This window comes from Chanodichthys erythropterus, chromosome 10, assembly GCF_024489055.1.
Source record: "Chanodichthys erythropterus isolate Z2021 chromosome 10, ASM2448905v1, whole genome shotgun sequence".
Classification (NCBI taxonomy): domain Eukaryota; kingdom Metazoa; phylum Chordata; class Actinopteri; order Cypriniformes; family Xenocyprididae; genus Chanodichthys; species Chanodichthys erythropterus.
In genome coordinates, this window is record NC_090230.1 from 12,030,001 (window position 1) to 12,052,899 (window position 22,899).

Below are 22,899 nucleotides of genomic sequence, written 5' to 3' on the forward strand. Positions count from 1 at the left end.
AATGGTGTTGAACCCCCTACATCCCTTCATTTTGCCCAAAAAAATATATAACAGTATATTTACAGGTATATACACAGGTTTGGAACAAACTTCGTAGTCAAACAGGCATGGGTCAAGTTAACAAGAATTATAACAAATTGAAATCACAATCACACTCACAAATAATCACTCACAATCTCTCTGGTACGACACTCTAGACTAGTCAAAACAACAACACTACGAAGCAAATAACTCAATCACAAACTATGGCACAATAATGGCAGAGGTTTGGGGTGGTCCTTATATCTGGGTCAGGTGTGGAGAACCAATCGCAGCCTCCAGCAAGTTAATACAAGGAACTGCCCACCTGTTACACAAACATGCACGTGACAATATACACAGGAGGAAAGAATGGAACGAATGAACAACGACTCATGCTCACAACAACAGTCTATGTGATTTTTCCAAGTAAGACAAGTTCCTGGATCAACATTTTTTGTTGATCCTGGAACAACGTTCCTGTCTATGAAACATATTCCTAACCCTATCCCTACTCCTAAACCTAATGATAGATGAATAAGAATGGTGTAGAATCCCTTAACCCTTGTTGTAAGCCTTAACTTGATATCTCAAACCTGATTGGTTGATTGGAATGTTGTTCCAGGGTTAACAAGGATGTACTTGGTAAAATTACATTTCACCTTCCTAAAATATAAAGAAATATGTATATTTGCATGTATTAAGAGCTAAGTGAAAAATAACAATACTTTAAATATTATCTGTAAAATGTTAACTTTTTAAAATTAAATAACTGTTAATAGTTTAAATTAATAAATTACTGATTAAAATAGTGTTATGACACAAGAATTTATTCATTCATTTTTTAATTATTATTATTACTGTATTAGTAGTAGTAGCAGCAACACTATTAGTTTTTCAGTATAGACTAATCAGTGTTATTTTAATATTATTTACATTATATACTATTAGTAATATTTTGAACCAGCTTTTATATTTATATTTTGTTTTCATTTTAACTCTTTTTGCCTTTTTTATATTTCTTTTTAACTTTAATAAGTTAAATTTAAGTTAATAAGTTTAATTTTATTTTATTTTATTTTATTTCAATTAGTTGCCAAGACAACATTTCTCATTTTCATTTGAGTATAAACTATCTTAATAACTATATTTTATATAAAATGACAATATATTAGATGACAAACTTAAACTCAAACAAAAAATTATAAATTTGCCTTGACAACTAACTTAAAATATGTTGACATCCACTTTCATTTCAATAAACAAATTGAAATTATTGATTTTTAATAAGTCTGAGTAATAGTTAACAATAACAACGCTATTACATCATTCAACTTATTACACAGCTACTTGCCATATAAATAAATAAATAATTAAATAAATAAATGGACATATTGATTTGAGTTTAATTTTTTTTTATTCTTTTAAAAAAAGAAAGACTGCAGAGTGACTGCACTTTCTCTCTTGATTTGCAGATTGGAATCCATCCCAAAATCAGGAATGCTTAATTCTCTCTCTAGGGTGGCCAGCGATGGCTCAGTCGGACAGAAGCACATGCCTGCTGTGCCTAGAGTTCCTTACCCATATTCACCACACCAGTCTGAACTGTATTACTCTGAAGCTAGAGCGCCGCCACCACCATCCACCCAATATGAATCCTCCCAGTACCCTGCAGGTACAAAAACACTAATTTTTTTTAACAAGCACATTATGTTGCATTTTTAGATGGAAAACATTTCCATATTTCTCATTTCAACAGGTAATCCTTATCCCCACCACCATGTCCACCCACGCTACACCCGTCATCCCGCTCCAGATCCAGGCATGCCACCATATCCGGACTCTTATCCCAGCTCCTACTCCTCAAAGCACCAGTATGCCAACCCTAGCTCCCATTATGGATACCCTTCACACCACGATGGCCGTCGTCACTCAGCCTACGCCCATCCCCAAACATTCGCCTCACGGGAGGAAATGGTCCGAAGGAGTCCGGACATTCCCCCGCCACTACAGCCCCAAAGCGCCGCCGCCTCGTACCTGCCGGAATCAGCTCAGGAAAGATACGCCACAGAGAACTATAACCACTCCAGTCAGATCAGGAATTACCACAGGGTAAGATCCATTGCTTACAATATTTGAACTGCACTGGTCGCATTTCAAACCTAAACAAAACATAACCTGATCATGTGTCTCCAGAATGCCTACACACGAGCACAGCCCTCCCTCGACTACCTGCACCGTCGCAGACAGGAGATCATGGCCCAGCTGGAGGAGAGAAAGGTCGTTTCCTCGCCACCCTTCGGCTCCTCGCACTCGTACGACCCCAGCTACCCTCAGGACATGAGGGGACAGAGCCATGTGAGCCAGAAAATTTTTTCACTAAATAATAATGATAATAAAGAAGGTAGTAGGGATGCACTTTTAGTCTAAATAAAACAATGGTTCAACATTAAAAAAAAAATACTAGTATTGTATTGTAAATTTACAGGTGTAATGTAAAATAAAATATAATAATAATTATTAGTAATTTTACAGTAGGAAAAATTATAATATTTTTTAATAATAATAATAATAATAATTATTATTATTATTATTATTATTATATGAAATACTCTATTTTACAGTGAAATATTATAGTAGTTATGGTTTTATTTAATAATAATTTGTAATAATGATAATTATTGTTGTTTAATTTTATAGTCATATTGGTATATAATCACAAAATTGAGTCAAATTCTGCAGACCTAGAAACTAGTAAATCAGCTTTTTTTTTTTTATTACATTTTAAATCACAATTTTTATTAGAATGTTTTTTTCCCAATTCAAAAGCATGCAGCCCTAGTAGGTAGCGTTTGGTAATGAGTTGCAATGTCTGTATCGTTCGCAGTACATGGAGGAGAACTCCCATGGTTTTGGACACTTCCGGGATCCGGACTACACCGCCTCATATTCCCCTTGGTCATGTGACACCTTTGGTTCCTACATCGGCAGCAAGGATATGAAGTCCAAAGAGGGCATGAACTCCATGGAAACAGTAAGTTTTGCTGGTTTATAGGGATTCTCAAGCAGGTAAATTTCTATGACTTTCACCTGCCTGACGATAAAACAGCCAAATTGACATTCCAGAGCCATTTCTAGAAAAAAAAAAGAATATTATAGAAACTTAGAAGCTCTTTTGACTTGAGGCTGAAAGCAACCGCATAGCAACTCTCTGGCAACCAACCACAACACCATAGCATTGTAATTCAGAATTTTCTATGGGCAAGAATTGCATTAGAAAACATAAATGAGTTCATTACAGCTGAAAAGCTTCGCATTGCAAGTAGATTTTGTCCAGTTTTCTCCCTCACATTCAAATTTGAGCTGTTTTCAGTGGCTGTTCCCTTACAAAAGGTTATCAGTGTTTATTCTGTGTAGTTTGTACCAATCATACTGTTGACAAACCAAAGGCCATATATATATTAACAGAGGACCAGTGAGTTTTGTCCATGTTTCAGGCTTATTCCATGTAAATGGTTTAACATTATTCTTAAATATTTGACCAGTGAGGCTGGAAATATTTAAATAATAGTATGCTGAAAATGAGTATAAGCATATTCTAATTTAGTTCTAATATAGTTCTTCAGTTAAATTGTACCCATTTCTCCCAGCAAAATTTAGACAAAGGCAAAAGTCTGAGAGCGCACAACTTGGAGCTCCAACGCAGAGCGGCAGACGTGAAAGACGATGACCCCATCATTCCCTTTGGCTCCCTGCCAACCGTGTCTCGTTTTGGAGCCATTTCGCGCACGTCTAAACCGGGCTATCCACCAAACAGTACGATGATGCCTTTGCCTAACTCTGCCAAACACGCCGGTAAACTTTTCATGCTTTGTCTCAGCGTTGCTAATGGCATGATTATTTCAGTTTTTTGAAAAGCCTTTGTCTTCTCTTTTAAGCTGACTACACATATGTGAACCACAGTGGGTGGAGCGGCGACTCCTACCAGCAGCACCAAACGTCTCAGGGGCACTTCAACGAGCGGTATGTTGCCTTGCCCCGCCCTTCGCTTAGTTTCAGTTTAGTTTTAATCTGCAATTGTCCTAAATGAGCAAAATATTTTCCTCTCATCCTGCAGATCCCCTGCCGTGCAGGTGCGTGAACAGCTGAGGATGGAGCTACAGCAGGTCAACCAGCAAATCAGTCAACAGACTCAGAGCCGCGGCCTTGAGGTGAGATTAGCCATCTAAATGAATGTCATTTTAAAGGCCTGTTCGCAACATGTTCGAGCCAACTAAATGTCACAAAAAAGTATCTTTGTGAGGACATTTTGTCCCTGTAACATCTCTGTGTGTTTGTGTGTAATGTAAAAATATCACGATTCAGCATCTCAACCTCTCCATTGGCAGAAGCCAAGCTCAGTGATGTCCCAGCCACCTCGAGTGGACTGGTCCTCTGGGAATATGTCCAGTGAACAGCTGAGTCTCGAGCTGCACCAGGTGGAGAGAGAGATTGACATTAGGACACAGGAGATGGCCATGGTTAGTGAGACATGCAATTTATAGAGCTTCTATTAATTATTCATAATTAATATATTCTATTACCTGTGAATAATTCATGAGGCCACTGGCATTTCTTGAGCAGAAAATCAATTTTTAAGCAAGGTCATTTGTAAAAGTAGTGTTTTTTTATTATTATTTTGGCATTGTAGAATATAAAATGACTTCTATATTTCTGTTCACTGAAAGGGATAGTTCACCCAAAAATTAATATGATCCCATGATTTACTCACACTCAAGCCATCCTAGGTGTATATGACTATCTTCTTTCAGACAAACACAATCTGAGATGTATTTAAAAACATCCTTATATCCTCCAAGGTTTATAATGGTTGTGAAAGGGGAGGTTACGTAAAAAAAAAAAAAAATGCATCCATCCATAATGAAAGTATTACATACTGCTCCAGAGAATTAATAAAGGCCTTTTGAAGCAAAGGGATGCGTTTTGTAAGAAAACTATCCATATTTTAAAACTCAAATAACTAGCTTCCGGCGGATGACTATACGTATACTGTGCATATTGTGAACTATCGCTTTAAGGAAGTGTTAAAATCATGTGAAAAATCATGTTAAAATCATCATCGCTGTGCTTGAGCTTAAAGTATTTTGCCTTCAGGAGAACCACGATGGCAAGTACAAGCGCGTCTCAGTCGAAAACGGACAAGATGAACACGCTTTGCAACGAGAGGATCATCCACTAACTCTTAGGTAAAATATAGAAGTGAATCTCACTAAAATTATTTAAATAAAAACTCAAAAGAAAAAAAAAATCATATAAAAGTTTATATACACACACACACCCACACACACACACACACACACACACACACACACAAACACACACACACACACACATATATATATATATATATATATATATATATATATATATATATATATATATATATATATATATATATATATATATATATATATATATATATATATATATATATATATATATATATATATATATATATATATATATATATATATATAATATACATACAGCTATGGAAAAAATTAAGAGACCACTTAACATTGATTTCTGAACTTGGAGTGGTCTCTTAATTTTTTCCATAGCGCTATATATAATATTATTTGTGTGTGTGTTCTTTTTGATGTTTTTGTATTAACATTGTATTTGATATTTTGTATAGTAACATTTCAGGCATGTGAGTTGTATTGATTTGTTCTTTATTTTTGTGAGATTCACCCAATAACAGATATTTAGAAATACATGATTTACGTCCACTACATTAAATGAAATTTAAATCCATATATCTGGTTTATAGTGTCCATCACAGTAGTTCTTATTACCTCTCTCTTTGGTTGTAGTGAGGGCTTAAACGGCTCCATCAGTTTGGTCCAGGACTGCGGTCTTGTCAGTAGCAGCATGTCCTCGCTGACCAGCAAGACGTCATCTCTCAGTTTGTCCTCTGAACAGGTGGCCAGCAGCCCTGATCTGCCCAAGAACGGAGTTGTCCACTCCTAGCCGGCTCTTTCTACCTCAGATTCCCCTTCTGCGAACCACCGGAGCACTCAGTAACCAGGTGGCTCTCTTGTCCCAGGTTAAACGGTCTGGAGAAGGATGCTCCATAATCGCTGTATAACACACCCCGATGCATTCGCTTAATCCTGATCGTTAGCTTCCTCCGCTGACCCTCCAACACCCATCAGGCAAATATGGGTGGAGTTTGGGTGGGATTCACTGTGCATGTGCCTCAAGAGACTTGCACAATCATGCCCTGATTTAGTTCCTTTTTTTTACAGCAGTATCTGCTGTTGAGTATTTTCTTCTTTTGTATCCTTTTTCCTGAGACAAGCCTTTTTTCATTGCCTCATAAATCAGGGTGAATCCAAAATATCCTCAGTCCTAAGTATTTGTCAGGCAACATATAACATGATCTCACTTATGTTGTTCAATGATCATTAATCCACTATCTTGGGTTTCAAAATTTCATTTTTATCATAATGTGCTACGTTTTCGGTAGTTACGCTCTTGTTTGTGCTTGGTGTGGCATTTACACTTCTGTCTTCTGAGTTTACAGTGTTCAAATTCATTATTTTTTAATATAACCCCAGACTTGCTGCATATTCACCTAAACTGAAACCATTTTGTTCTATGATGAGGGTCAAAATTATGAATCATGTGTCATACATTAGGCTTCATTTTGGCTTTTACAGTGTGATTGTTACAATGCGCATTATTGTGTGTTATAGTAATGCTCGTAAACCCAAATGTTAACTGAATTGACCTTGATTGCACTCACGCCAACAAACCCAAAAGTCTTAATAGGGCCCTTGTATTGTTTTCAGTGTATTACACTTCACTGCCTGGGGGATTTCGATTGAACCGCCTGTAATCAATATCATCTTCTGCCGTAATGTCCTCAGGGATACATTATTTAGCCTCTTTTTTGTGGATGTGGATAGAAATAAAAATCCAGGTCAGCCTGGTTTTTTTCCATATTGGGTATACATACATTTTCCATCCTGAGGATGGAAAGAAAGCCGCTACGATAATGCATAAAGATGCATTCTGTTGTAAGAATGCTTATGTACTTCTCTTCACTTTCTCAGTGAAATTACGATCTTCAGAACAAGCCACATTCTTTGCGTATGCGGTGATTTTCACTTCGAAAGATGTAGCATATATTCAGAGCAAAAAGAAAGACTTTGATCCAGCTGTAGCCGCATCAAGACTCTCCTTCATTCTCTGTTACATCTTTGAAGTTTAAAGACCATTGTTTTGATGGGCCGGTTCGATCGAATTCCCCTACAGGCTGGGCTCAACTGTGTACATCACAGTCCTCCTCAACTTCATTCAAATACTGATGGGGGATTAAAGGAGCTCCTGTAATTTGTATCACACCGTGTGACCTGTTGGACTCCTTATCTTTTAAGAGAGCCAATCTACTAATTAAGACACTTTCCATATTTCACATTATTTGGATTTTTTTTTTTCCGACCCAACCAAAAATGTATTTTATGTCAGTCCCACCACTAACCAGTTTTGTTTTTTTCATGATGAAGATGTATTTACTGTGAGGCATTTGGCACATAAAAACATCAAGAGTGACTGCCTATGGCTTATACATTGTGTTGTTGGGTATAAAAGTCAAAGTTTGTAGGAACAGCAATTGCATTAAAATGTGACTGTTAAATTTGTTTCATCGATGAAGTACACAACACGTCGTCATATTTCCGTTAGTTTATCTGCAGTCAATACTGCTGTAGGTTTATCAAAACACTTGCACTGTAAATCTCAAACTTGCATTCTTCCATGTAGATCGCTTCCTCGGTGGTGAGATCTCATCACTTAAGAAACAGTCATGCCTCGCTAATTTAGCTTTAAGTTGGAAACGAGCTTGCTTTATTTTTACCATATAATAGTCTCTTGAGACATCCTGCCGCAACCTTAAAAGCACCTATTTTGGTGGAACTTCTGTTAAGTTGGAGTTGATTTCTATTGTTTTTATTTACGTTATTACGGTATTACTGTGGCTTTGGTCTGAGCTTTTGACATTTAAGCAATCGTCAAGATTGGATATTTCTTCGTTTAGGTAACAGAACTGTGAATGCACAGTGTAGACTTTGAGGATAGCACAAATTTACCCAAAATTTGTTCGAAAGAAACAGAAAAGCAGAAGCTTTTTGTTGTTGTTGGTTTGAAGCCAAATGGATTACAAACTTTATTGGCATTTAGTTAAAGGCGAAGGTGAGTTAAAATGCTCTTGTAGGAATTGTTAGTATCTAGAATGCGTTCTAGGTTCACTTGGGTGACGTCATCTTAATTTTTTTCATTTTAAAGAAACACCTGTCTTTATCTCAGGGTCGGTTTTTAGTGTATTTGGGTGTAAACATCTTTGTTCCATTGCGCACTCTTTTTGTTTTTGTTTTCAGGACTGCAATTGTCTGTTTCGAGACTTGAAGACTTCAGGACTGTGCCTTTATGCAGATCTGCAGTTATTCACATATTGGGTGTGTAGATGTAGCCGAACCATCTTTATTTATAATATTCAACTCTTCTCAGTCTAAGTCAGCATTTATATTAAATGATCTCTTCGAATATGCAGGCTTTTAGACCGCCAAACTGAGTACTGCCTATCCTTTCTGAGATAAAGGAATTTATTGCCAGGTCATTTGTTGTTGTAGCCATTTTGTGTATCTTTCGTGCAAGTGAACTAGAGTTTTTAAGCATGCTACATGGTGTGATGGTGGTCTTTTGATGTTAGGGTTCTTTGAAGAGTCTAAATTGGAACAGGAAAACAAGGACAGTCTGTGAATTGTCTCATAGTTTGATATCGATATTCAGAGAGGGAGTATCAAGGCTCATATTTAATGACATTATTGGAGGTCTTATACAGGTAAACAAATCAAGGTTTACTGTTCTCATAAAAGCCATTGATACAATCCTCGACAGATTTTCATTGTTTCCTTGAATGAAACGCAGATTGTATGAACACTTGCAGAAGGGCTTAAAATGATGTATTTGAAGTCAGCCATTTGAAAACCAACTTTTAAACTATTGTTGCAAAGCAACATTTACACGATCACCCGATGAGCCAATGGGAATCGCTATCGATTTGAAAAGGGAACCAAAATGTTTACTACGGTGAATCTCATGAAACCAGTCATAAAACAGTCACATTTCATCCCAAAGTTAAAGTATGTATGTATGCATTGCATTAAATGAATCCTATTTTTGCGGCCTTTTATTTTTTGCTTTGTGGATTTTATTTTCATGACATTAAGCACAAGTAATTCTTTGTATTGTAAAAATTTAAAAAGTATTGATGCATCATTGTTGTACTTATAGTTTAATTTATACTGATTTAATTTTTTTTAAATAGTTTTTGTTACTGTATTACAGTAATGAGAATTTTTTTTTTTTTTTTTTTTTGCATTGCGGTAAAGATTTTTTTGGGGGGAATTGGCTTAATTGTCTAAAAATAAATGGTCTTAAAGATGTGCTTTATTTTTTTTACTGCAAATTTTTAAAAGTTCTTTTGGGGTGAAATATGACTAATTTGTGAGATTTGTCCAAAAAAAACAAAAAAACAATTGTATTTATGATCAGTGTGTAATAAAAAGCCTCAGTGTTTCCTCACTGGAACTCATTTTCTTATTGTGATTGTTGACCGTGTTCAGGGTTCAATACAAATGTAGTACTAATTAGTGTCAAACGTTATAAAAATGAGAAGGTAGGAATGGTTGAAATCTGAATTTTGACATTTAGTGCCTGAAACACCAGAGATTGTAGTATGTTTTCCCACAGATAAATGATTAATGGTACATATTGTTCCCTGGTCTCGAGGGGAAAGTATGCGTCATGCACATACACACGTAGTAGATTTATGAGAAGTCATAATGTTACTTGAAAACATAAGGGTTGTGCACAAATGCAGGCTTTAGTGCTTTAGCTTATAGCTGTAGGAAGTAGTTTTGAAATGAATGATTGTGTGTTTGTGTTCAGGTGTGTCCAAAGAGAGTGCTGTCTGTCCACCTCATTTCTGTATGTTTGTTCCCACTGAAACTCATTGCTTGCACTCATGTATTGACTATTTTCCTTGAGATAGGGGTGTTGCATTGTGGTCTCTATACCATGATTCCTAACATTGGGATATATAATTGTTTTTGATGATTTCTCCCATGTTATCTCATGATAGACTGCTTAAATTAAGGTACACTTTAACTTAAACCTGAATAAGAAAATAAATGTTTGTATATTATACTCCATTAAGGAATGTTTAGAGTATTTCTCCAATGTGGATGTAGTTGTAATACCTTTTTTTCTCTCTCTCTCTCTCTCTCTCTCTCTCTCTTTGTACAAGAATTCACTGTGTGAAATTTTGGATTGCATTTTTGTATAATACAATTGCTTTTCTTTGAGAGGGCAGGGGGTATTACTAACTGGATTTTTGAATTAGATATCAAAAAACTTGAAAAAATTATTTAATAAGAAATGTATTTTATGTGCAGCAGTGATTCTGGCATGGATTATGATTAAATGAGATTGTAAACCATTTTCCACTCGTGTTTCTTACAAATTCATGTACTTTTACACAACAACCACTTGGTGCTGAACATTGAACAAAAGACCCTTTAAGTTCACCACTGTCAACAACAAAATAGTTTCACTTCAGGCCTAAAAAAAGGCATTTGATCTACACATTTGTACTGAAATTGTTCTTTTAACAATGTTTTTAACAGATTCCACATTATGAATCACATTTGCTTTGCTTGTGACTAACCTAACAAAACCAATCAATAGCTCAAAGGTTGTTCTGAGTAAATTTTCATCTCTTTAGTCACTCCAGTACACTTAAGGGCACTGACCTGTCCAGAGAGCAGTGTTTTGCTTCACTTTGCTGCTTACTTTAGTACAACATTGCCCTAAAACTCGTCTTTAACAAGAAACAAAACTACAACTTCAGGTAAGTGGAAAGATTCATAAATGCAATGAATATTCTGATCAAAAAAGAGCAGTTTTGTTGGAACAGCTGAAAAAACGTGTTTTGGCAATTTGTGAATTAACATTTAATTTAATTATGAACTTTTCACCTCAGACAAGAACCAGTTAAGAAGTCTTTATTAGTAAATCAGCCATTGGTAGTAAATTTGAGTTCTGATTAAACCTTAATTTGTGCCTGGGAAACTAGCAATGTATGAATAATAAAGTGCAAAATTGAAAAAGTTAGCTTTGCTATCCTAATTAAACTTAAAATGGATTTCTTTGTAACCATTGTGGATTTTAATGTACAAGCTGGTTACTTTGTCAATGCGGATTTGATTTTAACAAGCTGGCAAAGAGCGAACATTTTTCCATAACAGTACTTTTCTACAAAGTACAATTTTGAAAAAATCTCTTCTGAATTCGCAACATATATTGTATCACATGATTCCATGACTTGACTGACCACCAGAATTTGCACTGAACTACTTTTCCTGGGCTGGTTTCTCATTCCACCTCAGGCAGAATGAAGTTGTTGGCATGTACGTGGGCTTTGTGGGTACTTGCCTTCTGTTCCGTCCAGGCAACCAAAGATATTTGCAACGCAAAGCCCAAAGACCTTCCCTTGGAGCCAATGTGCATCTACCGAAGCCAGGATGTTGAGCTACAACCAACCAAAGAACCTGAGAAGATCCCAGTTGGCACCAACCCTAGAGTGTGGGAACTGTCCAAAGCCAACAGCCGCTTCGCCCTCTCGCTTTTCAAGCAGCTTGCCGAGGGAAAGTCCAGCGATGAAAACATCTTTCTGTCTCCAATTAGTATCTCAACAGCTTTCGCCATGACGAAGCTAGGGGCTTGTAACAGAACATTGGAGCAGCTCATGAAAGTAAGGTCAAGTAATTGTAAGTCCAAATAAAGATTGATCAGTGAAGCAGGTCAACACCTTCTCTGTCCTTCACATGTAGGTGTTTCATTTCGATTCGATAAAGGAGAAGACATCAGACCAGGTTCACTACTTCTTTGCCAAGCTGAACTGTCGGCTATACCGCAAAAAGCACGAGACGACAGAACTGATCTCTGCAAACCGTTTGTTTGGAGACAAATCCACGCTTTTTAATGAGTCCTTCCAGCACATCAGCGAGATGGTCTACGGAGCCAAGTTGATGCCTCTCAATTTTAAGGTTACGTTACGTCCATAAGTGCCTAATGTAGGGTATCTGATCCTTGACCTTATACTAATCATTCAAGTTTCGCCCTCTAGGAGAAACCGGAAGTTTCGAGGATGGCGATAAATGAATGGATTGCCAACAAGACGGAAAACCGAATAAAAGACACCCTGCCTGAAGGTTCAATAGACACCAACACCATATTAGTCTTGGTGAACGCGATCTACTTCAAAGTAAGCGAGGATGCAGAGTGGTACTTGTTAAGATGCAGTTTTTCCACCTCTGACAGTGGTCCAATCCTGCACTTGCAGGGTCACATTCCAGCAGAGTTTATGCTGCGTTCACGCCATGTCGTAATTACGTAAATAAACCTCTGTATGCTTTCGAATCACTCAGATTTCATACACCAGTCGGTCTGCAAAGCGCTGCTTCAAGTCGAACACACCTTAAATCTGCAGTGTCAGGTGGTACATGGTAGCTTTCAGAAAATTACGAGTTTACACGTTGTAATTACAAGTTCTACAAGCACGTGAAAGATTTTTACAGTTCAGAATTATGGTAATTACGACATGGCATGAACACATCTTTAGCTCCAACCCCAATTAAACACAACTGAACCAGCTAATCAAGGTCTTCAGGCTCACTACAAACTTCCAGGCATGTTTGTTGAGCTAAACTCTGCAGGAAAGTGGCCCTCCAGGAGCAGGATTGGACTCCTGACTTGGGATCTCTGTTACAATCTGTTTTTTTTTTTTTTTTTCTACAGGGTCAATGGAAACATAAGTTTGATAAGCAAAATGTTTTAAAGTTAGACTTTCACGTTAGCGAGACACACAAGTGTCCAGTCCCCATGATGTACCAAGAGAAGAAATTCCAGTACGCCAAAATCACAGCAGACAAAGTGAAGATCCTTGAATTGCCCTACAATGGTGGTGACATCACAATGGTGCTCATATTACCTACTGATGGTGCAGCCCTGTCGGAAGTAAGTCAATTATAAACAATAATCAAAATGTTTTCCTTAAAGATCTTCTCCTGTGGTCCTACATAACAAAACTGCATCCAATTAAGGTGGTGGCGAACATGAACCTCCAGAAACTCGTTGGTTGGTTACATGCCATGAAAGAGACCACAGTTTCAGTGCAGGTTCCTCGTTTCCGTATCGAGGACAGCTTCAGCCTCAAAGAGCAGCTGACAAAAATGGGCCTTGAAGATCTTTTTAGTCCAGAAAATGCCAGTCTCCCAGGTATGACATTCGGCTGATAAGAAAACTTGTTGCTGTTGTTTAGGGATAGTTCACCCAAAAATGAACCACCTGTCATCATATCGTTCCAAACTTGTATGACTTTCTTCCTTCTGTACAACCTAAAAGCTTCATAAGACTAGAAATGTAGAGTACAAGTCATATAGACTATTTTTATGGTTCTTTAGGGATCTTGGTGTGATTACTTCTAACTTTTGCTGTATGGAAGTGTGTTCCATGGGGAAATAAAACATATAAGTTTGGAAAAATGGCAGGAATGTCATTGTCAGGGCGAACTATTGAGTTGATGACTGCACAATAATATTGCCCCATGACATGTTGCACTAGGAATGGTTGCCGATGATGGGCCCAACTTGTACATCTCTGACGCCTACCATAAGGCCTTCCTTGAGGTAAGATGCATTCATTAATTTTTGTAAAATCAAATAGCCTGTTTTTAGGATTAGCATAACCAGGTTGCAAGAAATTTTACACAGTTTCTTAGTCAACCTTCTGATTTTCCAATTCTTCAGGTGAATGAGGAAGGTAGTGAGGCTGCTGCCGCCACAGCAGTAGTGGCTACCGGACGTTCCTTAAACATCTTCCGGGATTATTTTGTTGCGGACCGGCCCTTCCTTCTGCTGATCCGTGAGGCCAGTATCAACGCCTTGATCTTCACAGGCCGAGTCGCAAATCCATGTGGGAGCAGCTAATATGGATTGGATATGGATTTGACATGACGGGCAATGAGGACGGTCACTGATCATCCTTGTGGTTAATTTTTAATTCGACAAGGCTACCTTGTTTCTTGCCTTATTGCTTAATAATGAACATAAAATTTGTACCAATATGTTGTTTTTGTCAGTCCACCAAGCAAGCACTGGAAACAAACACACTGAGGAGCAAGAGGTTGCAAAGAGGATTTGAAAAATAAAAATAAAAACAATATGTACAGGCACCGAACAAGGATAAAACAGGTTTATTTTTTCATATTAGAAATTTGGGTTTAGCAGTATCACACAATCTGGGCTTACATAATTATACATTTAAAGAACATAATCAAAAATCCTTCACAGTTACACTTAAAGTGCTTTATTTCTATTTAGAAGAATGGACTTGACACACTGCCAGTAAGGAAAAAAACATAGTGGTTATTCTGAAAATGGCATTCACATTAATAATGATTAATCTTTTGGATTCCTGTACCTTTTTAAATGTGAAAAGTCTCAAATTTTAAGTAATCATAAACTCTGATTAATTTCAAATAAGCAATTATACCTTAATCGCCTATGAATATATTCTAGAATTTTAATAAATATATTGGTTTGCTAATAAAATCAGAAAAAAATGACTTCTAAGTTAATACTCCTCATGTTTTGGAATTTGACTTTTTTTTCCAAGAATAAAATACCTATTATATTTTGTTTTATCGCATGGTTATGTAAAATAAAATATTTTCTGAAGTATGATTTAAATTAAAGTGATTAACATATAAGACACGTGGAAAGACTATATTGCTTTTTGCAAGATAAAACAATATAGCTAGACAAATTGTAAATGTCAATATTTTGGCTTCTCTTGGTGCAAATTTAGATGCCTGGAAATGTTTATATGTTTGGCCATTACAAAAGACAGACAACATGCAAATAAACAAATTCTACTGAGGGTCAGTAGAAAAACAATGTCTTGTTTCCTTGTACAAAGATTCTTTTGAGGTAAGAAAACAACTGACAACTTTTTTGACAATGCATCACATTTGCTTGCTTATTCAGACAGACTAAGTGTTGAAATATATATGTAGGCTACTTGCATTGAAGTGTCCCCTTCTAAAATGTGTTGCATGTACAAAATATTTGCTCCAGAGGGACTTGCGACAAAACTGAACAAACTCTGTAAATATGGCTCAGTGTTGTCATTCGGTCTTCCCAAAAAAAAAATCTACCAAGTAGAGACATGCACTGCATCACTTTTCACAATCCAGACCATGAAAAACCAAACAAACAAAAAACCATGAGGTAAATGTAATCACTGACACAAATTTGATCACATTTGCCAATATGCATATTTGCTTTACAAAGTCAGGATTTTTTTTCTTTCTTGTTGAAATCAATTGGTCATCATTTGCACGACGTTTTAGATGTTGCGATTGTTATGGTGTGCTTTAATTCTGCACCACTTTTTCTGAAAGCAACTTGGCAATTTTGGAAATGGGGTGAAATATTGCTTCAAATGAAGTTCCATATGGAACTACGCATTCAGTAACACTGTGTTAGGATTAGACAAAATTTGGTTAGAAATGACTTGATCAGTCAATACCAATAAATTGCAGTAGATGTATTGTCATACAGAAACATTAAATATTACAGCCTAATATATACACTGTAGCAACAAATCTATTCTGTCATGTTAAAGCTTGAAAAACAAATACAGAAGCCAAACACATAATATTTGAATGAATAATATTGTTTAAAATAAAAAACAAACAGGCAGGTTGGTCAACCATCAATGTTTTGAAGGTCAACATAGGGAAACATGCTGAAAGTTATCATTAGCCCTAAAACTCAAATTAATATGATTAAATTTAGACTGCTAAGATGTGCAGTACAATAATTGGAATGACTGATTACAGATATAGATCCCTTGTTATTAAATTGCAATTAATTCATTCACATAGAGATAATTTAAAACACTATCACCCTTATATGATTGGCATACACAAAACAGGCCCATGCCCCAAATCTAAATTTAAACAAAGGCAAAAAACTATTTTCTTGATATATTGTAACATATTAAGGTTATGATTATGTTGTTTACAGACAAAATTATTTGCCCTTTTCTATTATCTTGAGGTTGCATTGTGACAAATAAAAGCAATATCAACATGCTCTTTACCTGGGTTCTGCACTGTACAACAAACGTGAAATTATACAGTTTCAGGATTGTAATTCACTGCCACTGCTTCTGAGGCATGGGTATTTACATTGAGAGAAAATGTTTATACGCATGTAGTTTCTTTTTTTTTTTTCTTCTTTTTTTCCTTTTTTGCTGCACTTGTGAAATATGCTGACCCAAGTTACCCAGAGCTAGAATTCCAAGTAAGAAAATCGGCTTGGTACAACCCAAAAAGGTAAACACAAAAAGTAAACAGTGAGTTCCTGATATTTGTAAGAAGTGTTTACCTGCTGACCTGTGTTCACAGATGTGAGTTACGGTAAAAGTAATGTCGATATGAAGTGAGGTGCACAAAATCCCTATTGGAAACATCAGTAGCTGATTTTTATAATATGCATCAAACCTTTCCTAAAAAATCAGTCACAACCAAGTGTGATTCACAGCCTTATAAAAATGATAACAGCTTTACTTTCGCTTAAAACTCCTTTGCTTTTGTTGATCATTCTAGAAACTGCCTCTGTATAGTTATTACAAGTATAAATTTGTCTAAATATGCATAAGTGACACATGTATATAGATATACAAATATTCTAACAAAACAAAACAAAAAACACCCCCACCCTTTCTTTAAGTGCCTGATGTAATCTCTTTTTTCCCCCCCGGCTCTTCGCCCTCCAAATCTTAAGGGTTTAGAACTTCCACAATAAATTTCAGTTCCTTTGGTTACTGAAAGCTTCAGTAAATTCACGTCATAGCACCAGCTGGAAACATCTGTTCATAAGCCAAGTGTAAAGGCACTTGACCCCAAGGTTAAAGTGCCTTCCATCAGATGAAGGGAAATCTTACACTCAAAGTCATTCCGTGGCATTTCAACGTTTCCCAGTCATCACAGACATACGGTTTCCGTTTTCCTAAACGGCATCGACAACCAAGCCTGCAAGACTTGACACAAAAAGGAAGAAGGTTATGCCCTCTGAGAGACCCATTCCCCTGTTCAAACACATTCTTACAAACAAAATACCGTCGGACCAGTAAAACAAGTTGGCGAGACGTGCGAATCTCAATGAGCGACTTATAAGCAGTTAAAAAGTATGAGAAGAAAAAACACTGAACGTAAAATTCGGCCGAGTGCATCCACGCGTCTGCGTGCGACAGATCGGTATTGCGTAGTGATGTGTGAGAGAGGTAACTGAGCGGTCTATTGTAGCTTATCTGAGGTTGAAGAATTTCCTGTGTTTTATATCACTATCGTCAACATTCAGCAGCTGAGTTGTTGAGCTTGGAGATGTATGAAGGCCTTAACGGGAATTAAATGTGAATAAATACATATGGAACTGCTGTACTCTACCATCATCTTTTCACCAGCGTGCCTATATCACAGTATTACCACCAACATTAAACAGTAAAATACGATGACCCGGGTGTTTCTTGCTATAAACCCAAAGTTCTACAACTACAATTTCCCCGCGTTGAGGCGAAGTGTGAAAAACGTGTTTCGGTTTTATGGCAGGCCGGATCGGCACTTAACACAAAACGAAAAAATAAATCAAGAATCTGATGTTAGGTCAGACCTGAGGGTCCCTAATAAAAAACTGAACCCGTTTTCCTAAGCTTGCCATGGCTGGGGAGCGCAAAGTCTAGCCCCAGAGAAATTTTATCAAGATTGTCTCAAGGCAAAGTAGCAAAGGACTACGATGTCCTCTCATTTTAAAACTCATCTTCTGGCACAGAGAATTTTGGCAATTTCAATGCAATTTGACCAAATCATAGCTAGAGCTTCTCTTTTTTTTTATCCTGAAAGATTTGTAGTAGTACAAAAATATAAAAAAATGTAACATATAAAAGACAAGAAAGACAAAAAAAGAAAACAGAAAAAAAGAAGAAGAAAACAAAAATCACTGCATCCAGTGGTGTGTGAGGTTGTTGGAGTGTGGCTTGTCTTCATATATTGACGCTCTGTTCAGTTTGTATGGTGAAGGTAGATGCGGTTTAAAGCGGAAATACCATTTATTAATCCCTAGAGAATACTATGCCTAGCAAACTGTTCCTTGCATCTTTGTGAAAAAAATATAGAGGATCTTCGTCCAAGTAGGATGCAGAAGACTCTCCCTTTTTATCCGTTCCTTGTTGACAGCAGCTGAGAGAACCTCCTGCTCGCTCAACTCCTTCCAACTTGCAACTTCAGTGTGGATGGCGGGAGACAAGGGACAGAGGGAGAAAAGGTCCTGTTGGACCCCACTGTCCTGTGTCTCCCTAAACTTGCAATGTTTTCCTTTGAAGCGTTTCAGTCGGGCCCAGTGGTGGATACTGAAGGTTGGACCCCTTCTCCAAAGGACGAGCCGGCACCTCCTCCTCCGCCATTACCCTCGGCTTCCTCCTGGGAGGGCGACTCATCTTCGTTCTGGCCTCCACGGGAGGTGACCGTGGTGGTCTCAGGAGAGGCACTGTGGGACACCTCCTGTGGAGCGCAGCCTGGATGGTTCTTGCGGAAGTGCTGGTTGAGAATAGCCTGGAACGGGAAGCTTTTGCCGCAGACGTGGCAATGGAAGGGCTTGTTTCCTGTGTGCTTACGGATGTGGTACTCGAGTTGGTCCTTGCGGGTGTACTTCTTTCCGCAGATTCGACAGACAAAAGGGGTAATGCCCATGTGTAGGCGCATGTGACGATCCAGGCTTCCCTTCTGGTTGAAGGACTTGCAGCAGTAAATGCAGGTGAGACGGGGGTTGTAGCGAAACCACCGGTCACCTACCTGTTCTCGTAAGTACTCCTCGTATCCCCCCATGTCAAACACAGCTTGTTCCTCACCCTGTAGGGGAAAGGTGAGAGGTTATTGTTCGTTTTCATGAACCCCATCCAAGGTGTGATGCTCATTTGAAACTTAGTAAGTGTAAAGGTCAAGTCTTGATCAAGTCTTCTACATTTAGGATGCCCTACCTGTGAGGTGGGGAGTCTCTGATCGTCGACTCTTCCTGGGGACTCACTCTTGGCTCTCTGTCGATCAGCCATTACCACCACACTTCCTGTTGGACTAAACCTGAAAGAAAACCACAGTGCGGGTTCAATCTTTTACAGCACACTGGTCGACAGAATAAAATTGGTTATTGGAGTTATTGTACCACATTTTAAAGCATCAAAACTGGATTTCCCAAACCTTAAAACCAACATGAAACAATGTAGAATGAGTGGAATGGGATACTTATACAATAAAAAAAACTAAATGTAGATTGAGACTTCTTAGATTTTATCCATCTAGAATAGACTGGATCATGAAAAATGTTTGAAGGGAAGGAGCTGAGAAGTAAGATTGCTTGGTGACATAAGTCAAAAGAGAATGATGTTTTAGAAGTAGAGAAAGAGATTACATTTTTATAAAGGAAAATAAATAATTATTTCTTTGGAATAAGATGAACTGATGAATTATGTGCAGTAAGACAAGGAATTTATATTAAAAATGTAAATATGGTACATTTTTATTTTCCTTTTGACAGAGAAAGTGAACTTCCAAAAGATTTTACACACCTCTCTGTTTCACTGAAGCTACTGGACGGCTGAGAACCTTTCCCGCCTCTTCCTCCTTCCTGCACCAGTGTGCTGCGTCCTGAGGTGTCAATCATCACTGTCGGCCCCTCTTCAGCCCCACTGCCCTCTTCCGCCGATGCCTGGGTCTCCGCTCCCATCCACTCCTCCATCCTTTCCGTCTTAATTCGAAACCCATCCACCATCCGCACATTCTCCTCTCCACCTCTCTCCACCTCAGTCCCCGTCTCGACATACCATTGCCCGGCTCGGTTAATACGGAGAATGGGTTCTTTCCCAGATCCTACCTCCTCCGAGCCAATGCCACTGTGCTCCACTATCTGGGGGCTCATGGACTCCCCAGGGGGACTGATCTCTCGAACTTCCCTCACATCACGGATGCTGATCACCCCAGTGTTGCTGATCAATCGGGAGCTGGTGTGTCTTGGACTTAGGGAGCGGGAACCACCTAACACCGTCCCACCTCTTCCTGACTCTATGGTTTGATTGGTGGTCCTGTGGGCCCCGTTCCCGAGCTCCTCCTCCACATCAGATAGACTGATTTTAAAGTGGATTCCCTCTAAAATCTGGGTGCAGCGGTCAATAATGTGCTGCATTTGGAGGAAGCTGGCAGCCGTCAGGTAGCTGATGATATCAGCAAGCTGCAAGCACAAGCGTCCCGTGTAGCAAAAAGAAAGGAGCTGCTCAAACACGGTTGGGTTGCGGATCACTGATATGGACACGGTGCTCATCTCGCTCAGCGACATGTGGTCCCTAAAGTAAGGGGAGCTGGCGGCGAGGACCACCTTGTGGGCACGAAAACTGTGGCCCTGAACATTGACCACAATGTCACACAGACGGCCCTGTATTCGCAACTGGTTCAGGTGCGACAGGACGGAGTTGCTGAAGTCTGGAATATCAAGTTGAATGCTTCCTGCTCGTTCCATGCGGGCTGCCTATTGCGCTGCTTTTCAAAGCTGCTGACAAAAAAACAAGAAATGTTTAGGAGACTGGACAAGACTGCTACAGTTGGACTTTTTGAGCATGTCAGCAATAAATCCATTACAACATCCCAGACTTGACAATCTGTATTATTAGCAAACAATGTTAAAGGTGATGTTTATGAAAGTACCTTCTCCTATCCCAACTTTATATACAGAGAAAACTACTAAGTTAACTGTTCGAAGGTTGATTCCCACAAAAAGTGTGAACACTCGTCTCTGTGGTGCGAGTTTAGACAATGGCCGACGGGAGTTTTCAGGAAACCTGTTTGAAAAACAGCAAAGTAGCTGAATTCCGATTCACAGAGTCCCTTGTAGGGACACCTTGTAGAAATAAATATACATTACCATACTTTCAATTAAGTAAAGTTATGTAATAACTCCATACTGTATTTATATAGATATATATTGTATTATATATTTAAATAATTATGTAATATTTGACAACCTTATATTTAGTAATAAATTACTGTTTTGATGTTTATCATAAAACAAATGTGATGTCTTTCTAATTGTTATATAGTCGACAGTAAAAATGCAATTTGTACTCACAAACAACAGGAAAAAAAGCACATCTTTTTAATTAAATAGTATGCAAAAAGTAGTATGTCAAATGAGCATTGTGTCTAAATATGCAGTATTCATGAGTGAACACTAGCAGTAACCGTAGGTGAACACTACCCAAAATTGACAGATTGCGTCTGCAGAGACTGAGGAGTGCACCCAGAGGCCACTTTTCTGTCCCACAAGTCTTATGAAACGGAGGAGCTGTCAAAAAGCTGACAAATAAAAATATTTAGCCGGGTGGCTCTTTTCACAAGTAAGAGCTATAGGTACCAAGAATGTTGGTCAGCCTAGTCAATTATTCATCACTCTGATAGTATGGGATTTTGGACACAGAAAAAGTTTAGCTAAAACAAACACGACTGGCATCTTCGTTCAGAACTGTAGCAAAGTACATATTTCCAAGACGCATGGGTACAATTCCCCTTTCTACTTCCTGTAAAGTCATATAACTGTACATTTGTTTCCGAAGCCATTTGCAGTGCAAATCCAAAATTCCAAATGGCCAAACACCCTGACCATGTGTATAGTTCTCTTTGCAGGGATCTCTCGGCCAATGGACAAACCCATTATTTTACAGAAATCACACATTTCACCTTTGACAACTGACAAGATGTTTTTGTAACACTTTACTTTACAATGTAACATGCTGAAAAACTTGTATTATAATGCTTACTGATAGATAACTAAAATTATGGGTTAACAGCAGCAATGACAACAACCTGTTTAATTAAGCTTGTGCAATTAGAAGCAGTTTCACAAACACCATACATACATATTTCATTAATAATATTCCGTAGTTATGTAATTAAACAGTAGGATTGCAACTGTAACATTGTAATGTAAAGTGACACCCCCTTTTTTAAGAAAGTTGCAGTGAAATGCAAACATTTTTACCTCACCTTTTTAATACCAGGCACAAAAATCGCTCCACTATATTTTTCGGCACAATTGCACTTCTTAATGGCTACAAACCACAGCTGTTAGAGAGCAAAGTTGCCATTTTTTCATTGCATAGGTCAGTAGGATTGATTCGCAGTGTTACTTTGTTTCTCTCTGTTTTTGACATAGTATCGGGCGACGGCGCAGGGCAGCTGTAACCGGCGGCGTGGCACCTCAGTTCGGTTCCAGTAACACACTGCAGCGCGGTGATGCGATGAAGCCTACCCGAAAAACACGCACACACCCCGGCGCAGAGAAGGCAGGGAGGTGCCTTACCCCGGTCCACGCCAAATTTATATTTAAAAATATAACACCAAAATGCGGTTTTTCTTTTACGACACCCTGTTTTGAAGGATTTGGCACTGAATCCCCCCCATTTCACGATCACTATTAATCGCTATACTTATCGCCAGGGATTCTGCTCTCGCTTTCGGTTCCTCCGCCGCTCTCTTATTCCCCCATGTATAACATGAGCCAATGTACAGAAAATGGCATTCTGGGAACTGTAGTTCTGTCGCATCGCAGCCATAGCAACAAGCAATAGGGAAACTCAGCGAAAAGG

At 38.1% G+C, this 22,899-nt stretch overlaps 3 protein-coding genes across 7 annotated transcripts in view; 2 read left to right on the forward strand and 1 right to left on the reverse strand.

The window, feature by feature from the left end:
- Positions 1 to 10,577, forward strand: part of rc3h1a (ring finger and CCCH-type domains 1a) — a 24,717-nt gene extending 14,140 nt beyond the window's left edge. Inside the window, exons 11-20 of one of the 3 annotated variants that reach the window (XM_067396024.1) lie at positions 1,494 to 1,693; positions 1,778 to 2,130; positions 2,215 to 2,376; positions 2,906 to 3,052; positions 3,669 to 3,873; positions 3,957 to 4,041; positions 4,136 to 4,229; positions 4,407 to 4,538; positions 5,173 to 5,264; positions 5,895 to 10,577. In XM_067396024.1, the coding sequence (XP_067252125.1) occupies positions 1,494 to 1,693; positions 1,778 to 2,130; positions 2,215 to 2,376; positions 2,906 to 3,052; positions 3,669 to 3,873; positions 3,957 to 4,041; positions 4,136 to 4,229; positions 4,407 to 4,538; positions 5,173 to 5,264; positions 5,895 to 6,051 (1,627 nt within the window). In that variant the 3' untranslated portion in view covers positions 6,052 to 10,577. The remainder of the gene's footprint in view (positions 1 to 1,493; positions 1,694 to 1,777; positions 2,131 to 2,214; positions 2,377 to 2,905; positions 3,053 to 3,668; positions 3,874 to 3,956; positions 4,042 to 4,135; positions 4,230 to 4,406; positions 4,539 to 5,172; positions 5,265 to 5,894) is intronic. The other 2 variants (XM_067396025.1, XM_067396026.1) reach the window with 2 other exon arrangements.
- Positions 10,578 to 10,843: 266 nt separating this feature from the next.
- On the forward strand, positions 10,844 to 15,104 carry serpinc1 (serpin peptidase inhibitor, clade C (antithrombin), member 1). 2 transcript variants are annotated; one of them, XM_067396029.1, is made up of 8 exons: positions 10,844 to 10,996; positions 11,535 to 11,899; positions 11,979 to 12,194; positions 12,275 to 12,412; positions 12,946 to 13,164; positions 13,251 to 13,425; positions 13,771 to 13,835; positions 13,956 to 15,104. In XM_067396029.1, exons 2-8 carry the CDS (start codon positions 11,540 to 11,542, stop codon positions 14,133 to 14,135), a joined length of 1,353 nt encoding a protein of 450 aa, XP_067252130.1. In that variant the 5' UTR covers positions 10,844 to 10,996; positions 11,535 to 11,539; the 3' UTR covers positions 14,136 to 15,104. The 2 variants fall into 2 exon arrangements, with proteins under 2 accessions (XP_067252130.1, XP_067252132.1); XM_067396031.1 differs by having other exon boundaries at positions 10,891 to 10,996; positions 11,486 to 11,899.
- Positions 15,105 to 15,238: 134 nt separating this feature from the next.
- On the reverse strand, positions 15,239 to 22,783 carry zbtb37 (zinc finger and BTB domain containing 37). Of its 2 annotated transcripts, XM_067396027.1 has the most exons (4): positions 22,298 to 22,783; positions 19,834 to 20,807; positions 19,249 to 19,348; positions 15,239 to 19,120 (listed from the first exon to the last, which is right to left on the reverse strand). In XM_067396027.1, the coding sequence occupies exons 2-4, from the start codon at positions 20,775 to 20,777 to the stop codon at positions 18,599 to 18,601; spliced, it is 1,566 nt and encodes a 521-aa protein (XP_067252128.1). In that variant the 5' UTR covers positions 20,778 to 20,807; positions 22,298 to 22,783; the 3' UTR covers positions 15,239 to 18,598. The 2 variants fall into 2 exon arrangements, with proteins under 2 accessions (XP_067252128.1, XP_067252129.1); XM_067396028.1 differs by lacking the exon at positions 22,298 to 22,783 and having other exon boundaries at positions 19,834 to 21,372.
- Positions 22,784 to 22,899: the final 116 nt, after the last annotated feature.